The sequence below is a fragment of the Lampris incognitus genome, chromosome 1 (genome assembly GCF_029633865.1).
Source record: "Lampris incognitus isolate fLamInc1 chromosome 1, fLamInc1.hap2, whole genome shotgun sequence".
NCBI lineage: Eukaryota > Metazoa > Chordata > Actinopteri > Lampriformes > Lampridae > Lampris > Lampris incognitus.
This window is the reverse complement of record NC_079211.1, coordinates 122,647,311-122,664,238: the sequence shown is the minus strand read 5'-3', so window position 1 is coordinate 122,664,238 and position 16,928 is coordinate 122,647,311. Positions and strand designations below refer to the sequence as shown.

At 43.1% G+C, this 16,928-nt stretch overlaps 1 protein-coding gene across 3 annotated transcripts in view; it reads right to left on the bottom strand.

The window, feature by feature from the left end:
* LOC130123885 (membrane-associated phosphatidylinositol transfer protein 2-like) overlaps nt 1-16,928 on the bottom strand; it is a 75,814-nt gene that overhangs the window by 29,481 nt on the left and 29,405 nt on the right. For all 3 annotated transcript variants that reach the window (XM_056294994.1, XM_056293613.1, XM_056294197.1), the window contains exons 2-6: nt 15,628-15,874; nt 9,652-9,866; nt 6,775-6,896; nt 3,398-3,631; nt 1,390-1,725 (exon numbers count right to left, since the gene is read on the bottom strand). In XM_056294994.1, the coding sequence (XP_056150969.1) occupies nt 1,390-1,725; nt 3,398-3,631; nt 6,775-6,896; nt 9,652-9,866; nt 15,628-15,705 (985 nt within the window). In that variant the 5' untranslated portion in view covers nt 15,706-15,874. The remainder of the gene's footprint in view (nt 1-1,389; nt 1,726-3,397; nt 3,632-6,774; nt 6,897-9,651; nt 9,867-15,627; nt 15,875-16,928) is intronic.

The following is a 16,928-nucleotide window of genomic DNA, read 5'->3' as shown; positions in this document are numbered from 1 at the left end:
ATATATATATATATATATATATATATATATATATATATATATATATATCCCCAAGCACACGCACGCATACACATGTGCTCACTCTCTCACACACACACACACACACACACACACACACACACACACACACACACACACACACACACACACAATTACATACACAGTGTTACATAAACATGCGGCAGTCTGTGTGATGCTTTAATTCTTCAATGATGAATTGCTTGGTGGTCAGTGGCAGGGCGTGAAAAGGTCTGATGTAACACAGAATAGTCACAAGCACACTGACAACCAATTACCAGTCCAGGGGGGAAAAAGTCTTTACTAAAAGCAGGCCCTGCCTATCACGTCTTTACTGAGTACTGTGTTTAACATCAGCAAAGAGGAGGCGAGGAAGTCATAAATAAATGCTTGGCTGTACTGGATGCTGTTGGGGCCGGGTTGGTGAGAGGGGGGCACAGCTGTTCCTGTCAGCGCTCAGAAGGAAACAACAGCGGAGGAGGGGAGGGTCAAAGTGAAGTGTCAGCCTCCTCTTGCCTATGATGTCAATACTGCTGCTAAAACTAGCCAAGAAAAGAACCACAGGGGGAAGTTATGGGGGTGAAACAAGGCAGGCTTGAGAGGAGTTAGGGTCCAGGTGGTAGGTAGAAGGGACAGCACTTTGAGGTAGGGGTGACACTGGAGATGGGTGTGTCTCAAAATGCAGTTATTTGATGTTGTTACTGTTGCTAAAAATAACCTGGGTGAGAATCGTTAAGAGACGGGTGAAATGAGGTAGGCTGGATGATACAGCAAAGGTGGAGGCAAGGTTAACTACAGATGGTGTATAATAGAAGTAGAAATGTTAAATACCCCCCCTCCCCCCTTTTATTTTAGCCTTTCTTCTTCTTACCTTTCAAAAGAGGATATGATTTTTTTTTCAAGCGATGAGAGGATTACTCTCGCTTCTCATTCAAGCAAGAGTAATAGTGTTAAAGACCTGGAACTTAGAAGGCTTAAGTCCATGAGAAAGAAGGCGCGAGCAAGAGGCTTTGAAATGTCAGATGTGATGTTAAATATTTCTACGTATATGGGAGTGTATGGATGTAAGTTTGTGAAAGAGAGAGTATGTGGTGTGATTGTTTTTTGTCTCGTAGAAACAGTGTTTGGGTCTGTGAAATGATTAAAAAAAATTATACACCAAGCTTTTGGCTAGAAAACAGATTTGGAGATGTGAAGGTGAAAAGGTTTAAGAAGGGGTAAAGCTAGGGATATGCAGGGCAAAAAAAGGATGATGAACTATGTGAACGCATAATGAGTACCTGGTGCTGTTTAATACCTTACCTATTAGTGCCAATCTCACACCATGACCTACACACAGGTGACAACAGATGAAGATGGCATGCTCCTCACCTCCTCTCTTTGATGAGCGTGAGGATCTGGAGGAGGTGGACCACTGCTTGGTGAGCGCACCTCTTGCCTGCAGAGTGTCTCCTCCAGAACTGACCATCACCTCCTCAGCTTCAATGGAGCTGATTGCCTCCTTTGCTTCCTGGTCTTTGTCCGGGGATGGGGCGCTGCCGTTGGCCTCAGTGCCCTCCTCTGCTTGGCTGAATTGGGCCATCTTCCTGGCCAGGGCCAGCTGGGTCTCCAGCTCCAGCTGTCTTATGTCCTCAATGGTCAAACCATACCATTCATCCTGCCAGCACCAAGCCTGCCGGTGGGCATGCACCATCACCTTCCTCAGTCCTAGGCAGAGGGGAATGGGAGCTGTTATGCAGCACGGGTAGTTGGGTAGTTTTCTAACCTTTAGGTTTCTATCATCTAGTCAGATGTTGTAGGGATAACAATCAATTAGCCATAATGCTGAGCAGTCTTCTTTGTGTCAATCTGTGACTGTTGAAACTACAATCCATACTTTCTGGTTTGCACTTCATCAAAATAGGCTACATTGTATAAGAAAACACAAATAACAATGCTTCTTATAGATGTAGTAAATGCCACTGAACAAATATGGTGACTCAGAGGTCACTTTGGTACAATTTTGGCAGCGTTTAAGAGACAAATGTTAGATTACTTAAATGAGCTAATTAAGTGTTATCCCTACAACATATATATAATATTGAAAATTCTGTTTGTTTACCTTTAATGTTTCTAATGTAAAATTAGTTAACAGTCAGTTAATAGTATAATTTTGTCTGATATAGGGATGCACCAATACAATACCGGTATTGGACAGTGGGCCGATACCAGGCTAAAATGGTATTGAATATTTTCACAGAAAGTTGAATCAGTTCATCTGGACACAACGTTTAAACATTGTGTCCAGATGAACTGATAATGCATAATGTATAAACATATAAATGTTGTGTCCAGATGATGTCCAGATGAACTGATTCAACTTTCTGTGATTTCCTTACCTGGATTATTGAGCATTTCATACCATATATACTACAAGTCGCTTTGGTGTACAAGTTGCATTTCTATGGTGGTACCATAGAAACTGAATGAGTAGAACTGATATTCCCATTCAAATCAACACAGCAGGATAGTCAGAGCGGCGGCCATTTTTATTTAAACCGCTGTCATTGAAATAATTGCGACTGTTGTAGCGGACTAACTTCTGTATGAACCCACTGCAGCAAGTTGTGGACTCTTTTTCTTTTCTTTTTTTTAAAGTTGCAGGCTCACTGAAGTCAGGTTTTGCTGTCACGACCAAATCACTAATGGAGTAGTATGAACATTTACGGCCCCACTGACGTATGTTGGCACCATAACAACTAACAACAATCACTATTTTCTTTTGAACAACTCAAATGACCATGGCAAAAAGTTAAATGTCTGCTCTACTCTCATTCAATTTCATGGTACAGTATTTTCAATTGAGTCACAAGATTAAACAGTACTATCTGGTGACCTTAGCTGACAAGATTACATTGTATAAGTCAATGTGGAATATAAGTCACAGGACCAGCCAGACGAGTAAGAAACAGTGACTTATAGTCTGGGAAATATGGTACTTAAAATCTGACTCCAAAAGCCAAGAGTAACATGTCATAAATAAAAGCATTTTTGGAAATAGAAGCAATAGCGCACAGGAAAAAAAAATTACTGATTCTAACTCAATTATTTTACCCATTGACCTCAAACTAATGGTCTAAGTCTGCACTGTTAAGCAAAAGCAACAGATCCGATTCATACTCAGTCTCAGCTGATACTTAAAAAGATTGTTACTACGAATCGATATGGGCTGTTACTTGGTATCGGTATCCTTCATCTGCCGATACCAATTGTATCGGCAGCCCCATAGTCTATTTCCATTAATCAGTTAATAATCTTCCAGCAGACCTCATTTTCAAACGTGACAGGCTATGCAACCACAATATGAGAGCGACTGTGGCATACCTAACTGCATACGTACCTACATCATGGATGAAGCGCTCAATCTTTGACTGCATGCCCCAATAGCGGAACTCCACCTTGCACAATTTGTAGGCACACATGATGGGGGTCTTCCCAGGGTTATTGTTGTAGTCCTCTATCCAATCATCCTGCAAAGGTCCCCTCTTGGTTTTTGCTGACTTGTAAAGTCGCGGGTCCTCCTCTGCTTTGTACTCATGAGGGGGGATAGGATCTGTCACAATGTCGATAGGGTCTGCAAGAAGAACCAAGTTTAGAAAACAAGAATATGCAGTGAACAAGTTACTGGCATCTATTCTTGGCCCATCGGTAGGCAGTAATGAACATCACATTCAGAACACTATGGATTTTGTGGATAAGGTGAGGGACATCATTATGGACGGGGATGAACCAATGGTCTCTTATGATGTTACGTCTCTCTTCATGTGCATTCCTGTTGATGAAGCAGTGGTGGTGGTCCATAGGTAATTACAGGATGACCCCGCTCTTAGCAACAGGACCACCCTTAACACTGACCAAGTGTGTCTGCTCCTGAAGCTGTGTCTTCAGTCCACGTACTTCACATACAGGGGGCAGTACTATAGGCAGAAGCATGGGTGTGCTACGGATTCCCAAGTTTCATCTATATTGGCCAACTTGTATATGGAGGATGTGGGAAAGAGGGTTCTGATGTCCTATCCAGGGTCACCACCTAGCCATTGGTTCAGATTTGTGGACGACACCTGGGTTAAAATTAAATCTCAGGACGTACAAAATTTCATCAACCGCATTAACTCGGGTGACAACCACATCAAGTTCACCAAGGAAGATGTGAAAAATGACATTTTAGCCTTCTTAGACTGTGAAATTGAAATTGGTGATGGGGGCCATTTGATTGTTAATGTTTACTGTAAACCAACACATACTGATCAGTACTTAAGGTTTGACTCTCATCATCCACTGGAGCACAAAGTAGGAGTCATCAGGCTGCTGTACCACTGAGCTGACAATGTCCCCACCGACATAGCGGCCAAGGAAGGGGAGACATCCCACATTAAACAGGCCCTGGTTAAGTGTGGTTATCCTAACTGGGCATTTGTCAAAGCCAGGAAGACGCCCAAACAGTGCACGAGCCGATCGAAGAGAGGAGAAAGACAACAGCCGCCTAAGTGTAAACCAGTGGTGATTCCGTATGTGGCGCAGTGTCAGAAAAGTTGAGACACGTATTTACCAAACACCGCGACTCAGTTGCTTTCAAACCCCAAAACACGGTGCGCCAGAAATCGATCCACCCCAAGGATTGGGTCCCCTGGCACAAACAGGGCAACATAGTGTATGCAGTTAAATGCCAGGAGAATTCCCATGACTTGTACATCAGGGAAACCAAACAGACGCTGGCCAAGAGGATGGCACAACACAGAAGAACGACCTTGTTAGGCCAGGACTCCGCAGTCTACACCCATCTACAGGTCAGTGGTCACTCTTTCAAGGATGAGGATGTGCACATCCTTGATAGGGAGGAACGCTGGTTTGAATGCGGAGTCAAACGCCCCTTTTCCACTACATGGTACCGGCTCAACCCGACTCGACTCGCGTCGTTTTCCATTACCATAACAGTAACCTCTCAGTGTAGCTGGTCTGCATTGATTTTGGTATGCGCTCCAGTTTTTTTTTAACCTCGACAAAGGTGGTACCAGAAAAGTGGTAACAGTTACCAAAATGCCGGTACTTCCCAGTAATGGACAACGAAAAAGTTGAGTCAAGTTGAGCCGGTACCATGTAGTGGAAAAGGGGTAAAAGAGGCCATCTATGTGAAGAGGAAACCACCATCCCAGAACTGGGGGGGTGTAGGAGGGTACATCTGTACATCGGTGGTGTAGCAGTCTAAGCATCAGCTTTGTGTTGATGCAGTGGCCCACTGGGGACCGGGGTTTGCGCCTCGGTCTCGCCAGATCCGACTATGGCCGGTTTTGATAAAACAGCAATAATTGCCAATGCTGTCTTCGGGAGGGGGCGGAGTCGGCTTGTGTTCGTCACATGCATGCGTCTCTGTGTGTCAGAAAGGACAGTGGTTTGGCCTGGATTTGCCTTATGATGGAAGTGGCGAGGCGTCTCCTTCGAGACTGCCGGCCAGAGAGATGCAGTTGGTGAACACATACAGTATGAGGGTGGGTGTTTGAACTAGAATAGGGAGCGATTGGCCACTAAATTGGGAGAAAAACGGAAAAATCAGAAATAAATTTAAAAAAAAAAAAGAGTACATCTGTCACCATCTTACAATACTGTCATTGCAACTTTTCCTCAACCTTCTGAATAGTACACATGGCCACTGTAACTCTAGTTAATGGTCACAGTAATTTGCATATGAAACTGATCGTTGTTTCCATTCGTTATACCACTGTATTGTTTATAGGGGTGGGGATACCTGCAGTCAGTTGAGACTGAAGAGGTCACTTTGATGAGTGATGAAACGTTTCTCCCAATAAACGTTGTGTCCATATGAACCGATTCAACTTTCTGTGAACATGAAATGATGTGGGGCCTTTTCATTGTTTCATGTGGTATGTGTTGCAAGCTCTGACTGGTGACTTTGCTGGTAATACAGTGTCTGTAGCATTTGGTTTTTAATGAAACTTGATTGTGCTTACGTTTACAGGCTTGGATCATTTATTTATCCAGACTGATGAATAAATTGAAGATTAAGAAATTCATGTTATTAAGAATAACACATTGTGACATGAATGGTGTAATTGGGTCACTCCATGCCCCAAAACCATGAACTTCTGAGCAGCTATATATATTTGACAAGCAAGCTTGAGTTTCTGCCGACAGAAGAAAAAATAAATGTAGTGCCATAAACAGTCACAAGGGGTCCCAACTGCTACTTTTACCGCAGAGAGAAGCAAGGAACCAATGCACTCGACTTGTGGTGAAAAAGGATACGCTGCCTTTTTTACATCAGCACCTCCCTGACAAAGTGCAATACACAGAAACTTGTCAGGGTTCTTTTGATCATGTTCAGTTTACTCCTTTTCACTTCAGGTTGAGTGTCTTGGTTCCTCTTTGTCAAAAAGCACTTGTTTTCCCCCAAAGTCTTGCAATTCTCAGTGCTACTTCATTTATGCAAATGTGTATTTACAGCTGAAAAGGCCACACATGAATTGAGATTGATATATCTTTACTGTGAGACAGTTTCAACTATCAGATGAGGAGGAAAATACCTAATGCAGTGGTTCTCTCATTAAAATAATACCAGATTGGTTATGATTGATCGGTAAATTTAATTAAAAGAAGCCTTGAATAAGGCCTACGCATATTGACTAAAATAAATGGTGGCTTTGGGAATCATAATCAAAGTTCGAGAATATCAGAAATAGGCTTCTGCTCTCCTCAACTTACCAATAGTCCTTTGCCTCTTCTCCGCTACAGACATGTTAAACACATCTGCCTGGTTGCCTGTGTCAGGCTTGTAGTACGTTTCGATGTCAATGGAGAACTTCTCAACAAAGGGACAAGTGTATCTGAGGGGAAAAGGACAGTGGGATATATGTTATTGCTACTGACAATATCTAATGGAGACAGAGACCATCAGTCCTTAAAGAGGAAGAAAAGGTACTTGCAATGCAAGACTGAGGTACAGAAGAACATCTGCTTTCATTTCAAAGGCCCTAATTTTATGCTGAACGGCTGAAGACCAAAACCTTTAATGAGAGTAGTGACACCACACACCCCCACCCCTCGCTCTCACTGCAGAGGGTAAGAGATGTGTGAGCCGTGCCAATCTGTGCATCTGTGACGTTTGCAACAAAGCTTTCAATGGCTAGATAAGTGTGTCAGCAGGCGCTTCTAGTCTATCAATATCCTGACAGTAGAGTAAGGGGCACGATGCTTTCCAGCATCTTCACACCTCCGTGTTTGTCTCAGGCCCCAGACAGAAAAACAGGTCGACACCCTGCCAAACAGGGCGTCGACCTGTTTAACATAGCTAAAATTCGGTCTTTCCTGTCCATGGCTGACGCAGACTCTAATACATGAATTTGCTTCATGCAGACTTGATTACTGCAATGTTCCGTTTTCAGGTCTGCCACATGCTAGTACTAAAAGTCTTCAGATGGTTCAGAATGCTGCAGCTAGAATTCTAACTAAATCTAGAACATTTGACCATATTACACCAATTCTTGCCTCCCTTCATTTGCTTTGTTAGATCAGACTTCAAGATGCTTCTGCTGACTTATAAAATCCTAAATGGGCTTGCCCCATCATACCTGTCTGATCTCTTTAAACCATATATTCCATCTCAAGCTCTTCACTCTCAAAATACAGGTGTGTACCCAAAGTTAAAAAGAAGTCAGCTGGTGGCAGGGCCTTTTCCTATCAGGCCCCGTTCTTGTGGAATAACCTGCCTGCTGCCATCAGACAATCGGAGTCTGTTGAGTCCTTTAAATCCAAACTTAAAACTCATCTTTTTGCCGTAACCTACAATTAGTTGCCTTTAAGTTGAATACTTCACAACCTGTACTGCATGGCGGGTCGGTTTCTGTCTCAATGAATTTACCAACCACTGTTCTGCCGATGAGATAAAAGAATAAAGATTGACTATTGTAAACTCTCACATGTCTTTACTCTCTCTCTGAATGACATCTTCTCCTTTCTCTTCTTTTGTGCATGTGAATGGTGTGATGTGAGTCTCTCTTGTGTGCACATGTAGTCTGTCCTCCTCCCAAGTCTCCATGGTGACAGTGGTTGCCACCTGGACATTGCTTGGCATCCTCCTTATCACATTTTTTATATATCTTATAAATCCATATTATTTTGTTATCCTGTTTCAGTGTTGTATCCTACTCTCACTCTGATGTGTGACTAATGTTTTCTCTTGTCTCTTCTCCTGCGTATGTGAATGGTGTGATGTGAGTCTCCCATGTGCATGTGTGGCTTGGGTCCTGGGCTGTTCCGGTGGCGTCTGGACACTGCTTGACAACCTCCTAATCATATTCTTCATATATCTTATAATTTCCTTATAATTCAGTTATCTTCTTTCAATGTTGTATTCTGTAAATTGTGTATACACCCTACATCTATTGCATGTATGTCCATCTTAGGAGAGAGATCCCTCCTCTGTTGCTCTCCCTGAGATTTCTTCCTATTTTTTTCTCCCTGTTAAAGTTTTTTTTATATTTATTTTTATCCCTTTTTCTCCCCAATTGCATTTTTGCCAACTACCCCACTCTTCTGAGCCGTCCCAGTCGCTGCTCTACCTCCTCTGCCGATCCGGGGAGGGCTGCAGGCTACCACATGCCTCCTCAGATACATGTGGAGTCGCCAGCCGCTTCTTTTCACCTGACAGAGAAGTGTTTCGCCAGAGGGACATAGCGCGTGGGAGGATCACGCTATTTCCCCCAGTTCCCCCCCCCCCATACAGGCACCCCGACTGACCAGAGGAGGCGCTAGTACAGCGACCAGGACACATATCCACATCTGGCTTCCCACCCACAGACATGGCCAATTGTGTCTGTAGGGACGCCCGACCAAGCCGCAGGTAACACTGGGATTCGAACCGGAGATCCCCGTGTTGATAGACTGCCATGCCACCCGGACACCCCAAAATACTTTTTTTTTTGAGAGTTGTTCCTTATCCGATGCGAAGATCCAAGGACAGAATGTTGTATTGCTATGAAGCCCACTGAGGCAAATATGTAATTTGTGATAATGGGCTTTACAAATAAAATTGACTTGATACCCAGAGAATTGGAGGGTCATCAACATCTGACGGCTCATTTTGCTTGACAATATTCTGACAACTGTGCTGATACTTTGCTTGGCTTTTAACTCAGGAACAACATATTATTTTCTCGAGCAGTAAGTTGACTTGGAATCCCCAGAAAGGTCTCTATGGGGCTAAATTTAGATATTGCATTTACCATAAACGCTTAGTTCAGCTGTTTAATGATATTTTTCTCTGTTTTTGCACCTTTTTAGTCCTTAATGAAGTTTGCCTCATCTTTTTTTACAGTACTATGGGAAGAACACATGAATAAAAAAACAAACAAAAAAATTACATAAGCTATCGCAAAGCACGATGCTTAATGAACAAAGACAAATACTGTAATGAACAAAAAACAAGCTGGATGAAGTCCATCCCACTGTACATTTCTAGAGAACAATTAAACTGTCCCACAAGTGGGAATATATAACATTAAGTATGAATAAGTACTGTATTAGTGTCTTTCATTACATGAAGGTGTGCGGAGGCGTCATTCCTGGAGGAAGAAATATCACCTGGTGCGGGTGTAAGGGTAGGCGTTCCAGGATTCTTCTTCAACCCTCAGCGCTGCTTTGGGCAAAATGGAGCGGAACCAACTGGGAATGTGCATGCCAATATGGTAGACCTTGTGGGTGTATTGGCCTGTCCCACCTGGTCCATCTGTGTAAGGCTTATTCTCTAGAATTTCCACTCCACTCCCTTCACCACAGCTCTCCTCTCGGCTTTTTTTCTGTGAGGGGAATAGGCAAAAATTAGAAGCATGTAGGCAACGCATGCACTCGTGTGCGTATGCACGTGTGTGTGTGTGTGTGCACGCGCGTGTGCATTTGCATTTGAATGGTTATGGGGAAGGGATTGTAAAAATGTGAGTCTGCAAGACAGAGAACAAAATTGTCCTTGCTGTTAAACAGAACCATTTTAGGTGTGTTATTGGTTTTTATTTAGAAATAGAATAAACTATTACAACAAAAAGTGGACATGGAACATTTTAAAATAAATTAGTCTGACACAGTTTGGCACAACCAAGAGAATAAACACAGGAAGCCAGGTGCAAGGCAGTAGCTTCCTCAAGGCTCATCAACCATAATTTGCAAGGCAGGAAGCCCCCAAACCAGCTCAGAGAGCCACACCTTTCCTATATTTACATTCCAGGTAGACACATAAAGCGAAGCTGGGTGGAGATTGCAGATGTCACAGTGGAATAATGGCTAAGTAACTCATGTGCAAAGGCAGGAGTTTGTGGCATCGCAAGGGAGATTATTTGTGGTTATCATGAAATCAGTAAAGCCAGAAATTTATACCAGTCAAAGGATATTGAAAACGGAGGGAGAGGAGGGCAGGGACTGCATTTTCATACATGTCACAAAGATTACAATACTTGTAAATTCACTAACTTTTCCTTTACAGTTTACCAAGGTTGTTAATTTGTGCTCAATGGCCAAGCCTTTCCAAATGCAGCAGAAAGCGTATGTGACCTTGATGTAGCCTTTACTGCAGGGTTTTCATCAAAGTAAGAGGCAAATTTCTCCAGTCTGTCCAGAGGGGAGCGGCAGTACAGGCGAGCCAGTGAATCAGTGACGTGGGGAGAAGGGGCCATGAGGCGACCAGCCCTCCAGGCCTCCGGACCTCATTAGCTCTGACAGGTCGTTCATTAGCCCCCGCCCTGCTCTCAACAACCAAGATCAGACTCCAAAGACAGAGCACAGACACCAAAGCACCATCAAATGTGCTTAACATGCAGCATACATAAAACAGAGCAGCTTGGCACTGACGAACATCATAATGTAATTGTGTGCCATTTACAGCAAACGGTATGCATACACAAACAGTTAAAATGAAGGTAGCTGTGTGACTATGCAAAAATAAAACAGAAATATAGAAAGAAAAGGTGTGTGTGTGCGTGATCCTGTGCATAAAGATTCAAAATTCACATGCACATCCAAAATATTACACAAGTGCTAACCAAACAAATCAGAAACATGAATGAGGAAGAAACTGCCCGCACACAGCTTTTAAGTTTCCAAACTAAGCACCAATAACCGGTGCTAATTCTCCCCACCTTCCAAAGAGGGTCGATTTTCTGCAGTTCACCAGAGGGAAGAGCATAAAACACCAGACAAACCTCAGCCATTCCCTTAGGGAGAGTGGGGAAGTGAAGGCATAGACTACAACAGGCTACCAATACCTCAAGTCAAAATGGCTAAAATAGAGAATCATAATGAAACCCTTTCCGGGGCGTACTTGTTCATTTGTACACAAATGCAAACCTTTCCAGGTGGGAAGCACTGGAAACAAGAAAAGGGCAGCAAGTATTCAGGTGAGTCTTAGAGAACAAGCTGCATTCACTGGGGCCAATTGTACATGTGGTGTAAAGAAAGACTACACGTATGTGGTCTTTGCTGTAAATCAAAGGATCGCCCTCAGTTCTGCAGAAAAAAGCCATGTCATGGTTGTCATTGTTCTAATGTCATGGTTTTCAGTCCTGCTCATAACCTTTGTCACCTGGCATCCTCTCTCCCCGTCCTGCCTTTCCTGTCACGCTTAACTGTGATGTCAAAAGGCACCAAAATGACCCCAAAATATATAAATACATACAAACGCTATCTCAGTGAAAGGCTACCTTCTTTAAATACAATTGCTCTGACAGGATAGGAGTCATATCCTGATATTTTCCTCTTACCATCAGCTTAGTGAAGCATGTTTCCTGTTGAGATGCTGCTTTTCACTTCACTCTCCAGAGCATTTAGTCAGCACGTGACAGATGTGTGTGTATTCATGAGCGAGAGCGAGAGAGAGAGAGACTTTCCTATTCAATGTCCTTCACATTCCAAATTTGTATTACTAGCCTTAGCAAATCGCATAGCTGTGATAATGAATTTCAAATTAACTAAGCATTCTAAGGACCAAGGAAGGTAAGAATGAATGGAGTGCATTCTGCCGGCGTGGGGTGTTGGCTCCTTAAGTGCAGATATGGCCAGGTTGTCCTTAGGCCCTGACTTCATCCATCAGGCTTACACTGGGGATGGATCACAGGCAGGCAGGCCTGCATGCTGCAGTTGCCCTGGTAACATACAGCGATGAAGAGTGGGTATCCGCACCAGCGAAAACCTTGTTTCCTTTCACTTCAGAATATAGCTTTCTCTCTTCCACCCCCACTCTAATTTCTTCCCCTCCCTCCTTTGCAGTTTGTCTTTTTATCCTGTTTCCTCTTCTCATTCACTCCCTCTCTCAAACAAAACCTGACCACCGGCACGCTGCTGATGTCACAGTTGCCATAGTGATGGAAACCTCACAGCAAAGAGCCTGCGGAGGGGGTGAGGTCAGGGGGAAAGGTAACTATGGGTCACTAATGGAAGAATTCCTCTTGCTCTGCTTCTGTTCGCTTGCCTCAGAGTGCACATGATAAAAATCCTTGTTTTCTAGACCAATTCATCAAGTAAACAGCTGCGGATGGTTGCATTAGCTCCATTATTCATTTCATAACATCCTCTCCAACAAGTTTAACATGGGTCACATGGAGGACTGGGGAGGTGAATGTACGAAACACAGCACATGCTTGTGACACTCTTAAGTTTGAAGTTGACTAAAGACCTCAGATGTTGTTCTTTTGTCCTCAAGTCACAATACACTGCAATGAAGCAGAAAAGACTTACAAATCTTATAAAAAAAATTTTTTTAAAAGCAAGCAAGCAATGTGTGTGGCACTAAAACTAGTTTGTTTTGACTAAAAATGGCTGCTTGCTTAGGGGCCTGTCCACTGAGTCATGTTCCAAACAATTTACAGGGATGAAACTCAACTGGGTTAGCTGTCAGTGTAATAAGTACACCAAGAGGATAAGACAAAGCCGAATAATTACAACAAACAAAACAAAATACCGAAACTCTTCCACAGAGCACTACAGACAAGGTTATGGTCTCATGTAATCTTCCAAGAAGATTACGTACAAGACAGAGAGGGAAAAAAATAAACAAAAAAAATGTCACCAAGGTGAAGCAACATTGGGAAGATTAATCAGGCATAGTACTTTCCAGAAAAACCTCCCCCCAGCCCCTTTTGTCTCCCCAGTTGTACTTGGCCAATTACTCCGCTCTTCTGAGCTGTCCCGGTCGCTGCTCCATCCCCTCTGCCAATCCGGGGAGGGCTGCAGACTATCACATGCTTCCTCTGATACATGTGGAGTTGCCAGCTGCTTCTTTTCACCTGACAGTGAAGAGTTTCGTCAGGGGGATGTAGCGCGTGGGAGGATCACTCTGTTCCCCCCAGTTCCCCCCCCCCCGAACAGGCGCACTGACCGACCAGAAGAGGTGCTAGTGCAGCGACCAGGACACATACCGACATCCAGCTTCCCACCCGCAGACACAGTCAATTGTGTCTGTAGGGATGCCCAACCAAGTCAAAGGTAACACGGGGATTCGAACTGGGATCCCCGTGTTGACAGACAACGGAATAGACTATTACACTACCCAGACACCTCCAGACAAACTTTTTGTAGTATTGTTTTTATAGTGGACAGAAGAGGAATAGCCCTCTGTGGCCCTGAGGCAATACAGGTGAATGAGGGCATGGGTTTGGTAGGAGTGTAGGTCTAATGTCATACATAATTTTTAACTGTCCACCTGCATGCACGCTAATTTATTTGGGTGGCAGCATCCTAATGGTTAGATGAGGGCTGGACGCATCGTGACACAATGACTTGCAACTGCGGAGCTGTTGGTTTGAATCTTGGATGGGAAAAAGAGAAAGTATTTTCCCAAAACAGCTTGTGGCGAGAAGCCTTTGAGCAAGACTGTGAAAACACTGAGCAGCTCAAAGCTAGAAATGTCTAGAAATGAATGAGTATGATGCAGAGTGTGCAGAAAACTGACACACATGCTTAGCAAATCACACCAAGGTAAACAAAGGATAAAATACCACATAAACATATCTGAATAATGTTCGGTTCAGAGTGCATGTTCTGCTTTGAGTCAGTGGTACTGGCTACCACTGACTTCATCCCTATCAACTTCATCCCTATCACTGCAAACACAAGTCAGATCAAATTCAGCAAAGCCTTAACCTGATAAATCAAGCCTCTAACCTCAGCTGGCACTCCCTAATAAGAGGCTTTTGCAACAATTTAAAAAAACTCTACAGCTCAATAGAACCTGCTGGCAAACTAAAGAGGTTAAATCCCAATCCAGTGTTGATTGCTTAATGCTACATGGTAAGCTTGACAATTTACCTCCAAAATAATATATTTTGACAAAATCTTCAACTAAATACATCAAATAATCTAACGATATATCTAAATGAGATTATTTATCAGTCTCATCATAGTCTAAGCCATTGCGTCACGTAAGTCCTGTGTGTTGTTTAACGCACATCTGACAGCACCACATGACAAAAACATGCTGCCATGTGTACAGTAGCATAGCTATAGACCAAGACTACCACACTTCACAGTAATAGTAAACACCTATCTCAGATCAGGCCAGCATTTTGATTTATTTAATTACAAAGCCCAAAGTTTCAACAAATTAGCCTATAGTAGGTACATTTATACCAGGTTTTGATTTGTCCATTTGTTTTATCAATTATGTTGACTGACGCGCTGGCTTATTCTGGCTTTTCTGAAGCTATCATCTACAGTATCTGTATTAATTGACTAGATACATGCCCAAACAAACAGCCTATGAAAAATGAATCAGCAGCTGCAAACAAATCAGCGGCAACAAAAAACAAATGCAGCTCTAAAATAACACTGACTTGGAAATATGTAAAGACTACTCATAATTCTTTCATGGAACTATGCTGACTACAATTGGAACATTTGTTGACTTCTGTTGAAGTAATTTGTATGACTTCTGCAGGGTGCTGTGTGAAATAGATGAACACTGGAGTAAAAGCACTTCGGATTTGACATTTTCTGCAGAGGAACTAAATGTTCAATACTTAGAAAACTGGTGAAAATAATAAAAAATATGAGAATTTCAATACTTATGAAATGTCATTTCTTGATCCTAAGGGTATATCAAGTGAGAATTATATCATTGCATCCTCTAAATAAAACGTGATTATCAATTAGCGCATACCAGCGCTTTCATTGAGATTAACTTGATAACTGCGGGATTGAACTGATAACTCCTGGATGCCTTTCCAACAAAGCAGCTCCTGTATGCTCTGAGACCAAGGTACCTACCCCATGGGTGGCAACAGCCAGTTTCAGAAAGTTAAAGTAGATAATCTACCAGGACACAAGCTTCCTTTGTTCCTTCAATCCAGCCACGGACTCCTCGTGACCAATTACCTCATGGATAGAGGACATTTCACAGTGCTTGGAAACTAGAGGAAAAGACGTGTGTTTGGAAAACCCCCAGCATTACCAACACCTTTGTTCCCATATTTTAGGGTTTTATTTTCTCCTGTATCACTGCTGTCTTGTGCGACACACAGCTGTTGTCAACCTGATGAGGCTGTCCTGCCGCTGGTGAGTTTCGCTGTATGGCCTCACCTGGATCATATAGAGCTGGGCGATGCGGTATTCCTCCACACTCATGGGCATGGGGATCCGGTACTCCTTGATCAGCATGGTGAACCTCGGAAGGGGGCTGGTGGGGGGCGGGAAAAGACTTACAAGGGAAGGGGGAAAGGAAGGAGTTGAGAAGGGAGGAGGGGTAAAGGGAACAGGAAGGATTCGGGGGATGGGGCTCCTGCAGGTGACTTGTCAACTCACAAGCTTAAGTCCTCATCGATAGTGCCTGTGGAGAAGGGGGGGGGGTTAAAAGCATGAATTGAGTACGATATGAATAATTACACAAAAAAAACCCAAAACATTGCATGCATAGAATTAGTAATATTTGCAATAGCCACAGGACACTATCAGCACAAAATGATTCAGAGAAAATGTATACACTGGCCCACAGAATACTGACGCATGTCTCCCTCGACATCCATCAATCTGACCCAGAAGCAAAAAAATATTTAACAAAATCCTTCCACAACAAGATCATTTACCACAAACAAAAATGTCAGCACCGCATTCCAAAGCAGAGTATCCTCAGATGCTGTGAAATTCCTCAACACATTACCAAGGACAAAGATTCGATTTTATGGCTCACACCCAGATAAAGATGAGAGCACAGACGGAGAGTCTTTCTGGACATATGCTCAACATTGTTCTTTCGGATCCGAGGAACAGAATCAGCATTGTGGCTCTATATCGGCATCTCGGATCCCAGTAAGGCCCCCACCTACAATAGAGGCAGGTTCTTATACACAGGCCATGGCTTAGAGGAGGTGGAGCCCACACCTGACCTGAGTGTGGAGAACACTGTGGCTCAACCAGCAATCCCAACAGCCGCAATGCTTCTCCCCAAACCTTTAGCAGTCACATGGAGGGGGCTCACTCAGTGTAAGAAGGATTACAACTGTTCGGAATGGGGGAGCCTTACATAACCTGAGACTGCCATGCATGCTTACAGCTTCACAAATAGAATTCCTTAGAATTATGCTTATAAGATGTTTTCAAACTACTGAGCTGGCAGAGGTAGGTGTGGGCTCTAGATGAACAGTGTGTGGGTGGTGTGTGTTGCAGAGCTCCTCTTTGACCCCAAGGAAAGAATAGCTCCTGAAAGCCAAATAAGGACAAAACAGGGAGATCATGACTGTATATACACAATAGTTTCATTCCAAAAAAGAAAAAGAAAAAAAGACACCAACCAGTTGAAAAAAAAGTAGGCTTACAAAAACTATTATTGGCACAAAATTTAAACAAATCAACTCACTTTCTCAAGCATAATAAAAACAATGACA